The sequence below is a fragment of the Sphaeramia orbicularis genome, chromosome 6 (genome assembly GCF_902148855.1).
Source record: "Sphaeramia orbicularis chromosome 6, fSphaOr1.1, whole genome shotgun sequence".
In the NCBI taxonomy this organism is placed as follows: domain Eukaryota; kingdom Metazoa; phylum Chordata; class Actinopteri; order Kurtiformes; family Apogonidae; genus Sphaeramia; species Sphaeramia orbicularis.
In genome coordinates this window covers 56,405,636-56,410,556 of record NC_043962.1, presented here as the reverse complement: position 1 = coordinate 56,410,556, position 4,921 = coordinate 56,405,636, and the positions used below count along the sequence as shown (strand labels likewise).

The 4,921-nt window shown below is 46.3% G+C and overlaps 1 protein-coding gene across 1 annotated transcript in view; it reads right to left on the bottom strand.

The window, feature by feature from the left end:
* Positions 1–4,593, bottom strand: part of LOC115420852 (creatine kinase U-type, mitochondrial-like) — a 31,653-nt gene extending 27,060 nt beyond the window's left edge. The window contains exon 1 of the mRNA XM_030136412.1: positions 4,333–4,593. Coding sequence (XP_029992272.1) covers positions 4,333–4,481 — 149 coding nt within the window. The 5' untranslated portion in view covers positions 4,482–4,593. The remainder of the gene's footprint in view (positions 1–4,332) is intronic.
* Positions 4,594–4,921: the final 328 nt, after the last annotated feature.

Genomic DNA, 4,921 nt, shown 5'->3' with positions numbered 1-4,921 from the left:
TCCAGAAAAAAACACAGTCATCTTCAGGTTCCTCCACATTTTCCCTTTCATTCATTCCTTTTTCAGACTGTATGAAACTGGTTTGGACTTTGAATAGTTGTGGTGTGGTCTTCATCCAGACTGAATGACAGTTTAGACAGTGGTGGACACAGTGCCTTCATCGGACCTCATCAGAGGTAAAACCCAAAGTCCTGCTGACTTCTGAGGAACAGAACTGACTTCTGTGGAACTGAACCAGTGTTAGCGTTGAAACGCTGTGTGATTATTGCATAAGTGCTGACGCTGAAGTGGTTTTTATTTCCCAGATAAGGCTGTGACTAATCTGTGTTTGCAGAGTGAATCAGGCTCAGACGTGCAGACGGACACGTCCACGCTGATCTGCATTTATGGAGATCTGTCTATGGAACCAAACAAAACACCTAATACTATTGTGAATGTAGAGAAAACACTGGAGGAAAATAAACAGAAAACTGATGAGCTGTGTACATTCATTCCAGTGGACTCTGCAAACACATGACTCCATCCATCTGCTGCTTTTATGACTCATCACATTCAAATATGAAGAACCGACACTTCCTGAAGCAGATGAACTGCTACAGACGCTTCAACTGTCAATGAAAAAAGACTGAAGATAAGGAACATGAACGACCACCAAGGAGCTGAATGAGGACTGAGGCTGGACCAGACCCACAGGAAACCCACTACAGTCCAGATCCACCTCAGCATCACCCTGATCCAGCTCAAAGACAGAAAGGATCCACATCTGGTATCTGACGGGGGTCTAAGACCTTTAAGTGGACCCAGGAGGCACAGGTTCTGTGGCTTCATGCCACGGTTCATAACGGTATGGAGCCGGTACCGGTGCCTCTGAACGGCGCTCCTAAGGTTTTATCCGAACCCGGCCCGACCCGTCGGGTCCTGTCGGGCCGGTTTGGGTTTGCAGTAGTCTAGTCTGGATCAATGATCTACTGTGAACCACACTGGAAGCCCTGATTCCAACTGCATCTGGATCACCAGTGTTCCATGATCCCAGAGGTCAGTCTGTGAAGTGAACCCAACACTGTGGGTTCTTCTGTCCACACCAGACACTCTGTGGGTTCTTCTGTCCACACCAGACACTCTGTGGGTTCTTCTGTCCACACCAGACACTCTGTGGGTTCTTCTGTCCACACCAGACACTCTGTGGGTTCTTCTGTCCACACCAAACACTCTGTGGGTTCTTCTGTCCACACCAGACACTCTGTGGGTTCCTCTGTCCACACCAAACACTCTGTGGGTTCTTCTGTCCACACCAGACACTCTGTGGGTTCCTCTGTCCACACCAAACACTCTGTGGGTTCCTCTGTCCACACCAGACACTCTGTGGGTTCTTCTGTCCACACCAAACACTCTGTGGGTTCTTCTGTCCACACCAGACACTCTGTGGGTTCTTCTGTCCACACCAAACACTCTGTGGGTTCTTCTGTCCACACCAGACACTCTGTGGGTTCCTCTGTCCACACCAAACACTCTGTGGGTTCTTCTGTCCACACCAGACACTCTGTGGGTTCCTCTGTCCACACCAAACACTCTGTGGGTTCTTCTGTCCACACCAAACACTCTGTGGGTTCCTCTGTCCACACCAGACACTCTGTGGGTTCTTCTGTCCACACCAAACACTCTGTGGGTTCCTCTGTCCACACCAGACACTCTGTGGGTTCTTCTGTCCACACCAGACACTCTGTGGGTTCTTCTGTCCACACCAGACACTCTGTGGGTTCCTCTGTCCACACCAGACACTCTGTGGGTTCTTCTGTCCACACCAGACACTCTGTGGGTTCTTCTGTCCACACCAGACACTCTGTGGGTTCTTCTGTCCACACCAGACACTCTGTGGGTTCTTCTGTCCACACCAGACACTCTGTGGGTTCTTCTGTCCACACCAGACACTCTGTGGGTTCTTCTGTCCACACCAAACACTCTGTGGGTTCTTCTGTCCACACCAGACACTCTGTGGGTTCTTCTGTCCACACCAGACACTCTGTGGGTTCTTCTGTCCACACCAAACACTCTGTGGGTTCTTCTGTCCACACCAGACACTCTGTGGGTTCTTCTGTCCACACCAGACACTCTGTGGGTTCTTCTGTCCACACCAGACACTCTGTGGGTTCTTCTGTCCACACCAGACACTCTGTGGGTTCTTCTGTCCACACCAGACACTCTGTGGGTTCTTCTGTCCACACCAGGCACTCTGTGGGTTCTTCTGTCCACACCAGACACTCTGTGGGTTCTTCTGTCCACACCAGACACTCTGTGGGTTCTTCTGTCCACACCAGACACTCTGTGGGTTCTTCTGTCCACACCAAACACTCTGTGGGTTCTTCTGTCCACACCAAACACTCTGTGGGTTCTTCTGTCCACACCACACAGTCCAGTCCTCAGTGTCTGTGGCTTTACTGCTGCTGGTTTTCAAACACCACAGTTTCACGTCCCTCTACAGATCACCATGGGCACCAGGTGTCTCCTGGTCTATTCAGCACCGATAGCACAGCAGCCAAATACAAACTGACCAATAGGCAGTGTTGGGCATATTACTTTTTAAAAGTAATTAATTATAGTTACTAGTTACTTTCTCAAAAAAAGTAACTGAATTACTATCAGAATTACTCCTTAATAAATGTAATTAGTTACCAGGGAAAGTAATTATTGCGTTACTTTTTTGAAAAACCTTCAAATATGTAAAAGGAAAGTGATTTTATTGTGTGTTTCACAGTCAGTTCCATGGAGTAGAGGAGCAGACAGGCAGAAGACCAGGACTGGGGTGAGGCTGGGGTCCACTAGGGCTTGGCTTTTTCACCACATAAGAGGATCTGCATTTATAGAAGCAGATGCTCCTCCAGTTCCTCCCACATCTCTGTTTTCAGTGGCTCCTCTCTGATCCAGCGGTAAATGCCTTCAGTCCAGTCAGTCTGTCACTCATAACTCCTCCCCTAAACTAGCTGCGTTCAGGTGCCTGTGTTGTGCTGGGACAACTCAAACTGGTAGATGTCATTAGTGGTTCAGGTGAAGGGGGCGTGGCCAGCTCAGACTCATGGACACACAGGTGAAGCATGAAGGCAGTGTGGGGGATCTGAAGAGAAGAACGGCTCGCAACGAATCGGTTCTTATCGTTCGCTGAAAAGAGCCGTTCAAAAGACTCGACTCGTCTGTGAACGTCACACCTCTGCTGCCAGGACAGGTAACAGCTGTTAGAGTAACGCACCACATTTCACTGTCGCTAACGGTAACAATGTTGGAATGTTTCAAATACTAACTCATAGATTACCTGTTACTGGAAAACAATAACGGCGTTAGTAACACCACTATTTTTAACACCGTTATTCCCAACACTGCCAATAGGAGAAGAGCTGACCTAAGGACACGCCTTTAAAGACCGCCCCCCTCATTTGCATAATGAGGCATAAATGTACACAGAAATAGAAAAAGGACGAGTAGAAATAAATAGAGGAAGAAAATGCAAAAGAGGGATACTGAAGAGGTAAATATGACTATGAATAAAAAAATGACAATAAATTAATAAGATGTCAGATGAAAGTAAATATAGAAATAAACAAGAAAAGAGATAAAGAAAATGTAAATAGAAAGCAACGCAGAAATAAATGCAGGGATAAAAATTCAATAAGGAAAAATAATAATAAGGACAAAATAGAGAAACAAATGGTACGGAAATGAACTTATCAAGCCATTTGTATATTTGTGTATATATTTTTTATATGGCAGGTTCAGTCCTCCATATTTTCAGGCCGATGCTTCTTAAATGTACAGATTTGCTGCTTTTCTGTCAAATCTGAGGAGAAATAAACATTAGATTTTAATTTGGGTTGTTTTGACTTACAGCTGAGTTCACATGGAATTAAATAACCAGTAGGATTGTTCTGTTCCTATGAACGGCCATATTTTGTTGCACTATTCCTTATGTTCTATATTGTCAGATGTTTGAACATGCACCTCCTCCTGCTCAGGTCTGATGACACAGTTTCAGTGTTTTTCCAGGTAAATCCTGTCATGGTGCAGGTGTCAGCTCTCTGATGTGTGGCTTCTGTTGGTCAAATGTGAGAATAAACTAAATCCTTAGGTTTTTTTTTGCCTGATATTCAAATCTAAATGTGCTGTAAATGTTCTCCTTCTTTAATATCCACGGGATGAACAGATGATCAGATGATCAGATGCAGGAGCTGCAGTCTCCTCCCTTCACTAACGCACAAACACTCACACTCAGATTCGGTTCTTCCATCTTTAACCTGGATCTGTACCGGATCTACCGGGGCCGGTCCTGCGGGTACGGGTCCTTACCTGGCCGGGTACCTCCTGCGGACCGGGACTCCGGCGGTGACATGTTCCCGGTGCAGCAGAAAGGCCGCCGTGACCGAACCGGCTCCGACCAAGGACAGGATGCCGAGGTTCCGCCTGGAGGACAGGAGCCTGGAGAAGCTGGTGGCCATGGTTCAGGTCTGGACCAGGAGGGACACACAGGTGGACCAGGAGGGAGGGAGGCTCTGGAGGAATGAGACCCGAATGACGACGGGCGGACGGACTCCAAGGAAAAGCGTAAAGACGCACAGAGACGCACCGACGCACCGGAGATGTCAGAGTAAAAGTCTGTTCAAGCACAAACAGGAGCATTCAAGCAGTTTAGAAAGAGTTATTTAAATACACTGAACTGTCTGATGCATTTATTTATGTTAGATATGTTGTTGTTTTTTTATACTACTATTTGTCTATTCTGCTGTGTGTCTTTAATCTATGCATTATTTTCTTCAATTTATTGGTTCAAATGCTTTTTCTTCTTGACATCTTGATGTGTGTTTGTTCAAAAGTTACATGTCGTGTATACCCAAATATTTTCAATAAAGTTATAGAAAAAAACACAAAAAACAAACGC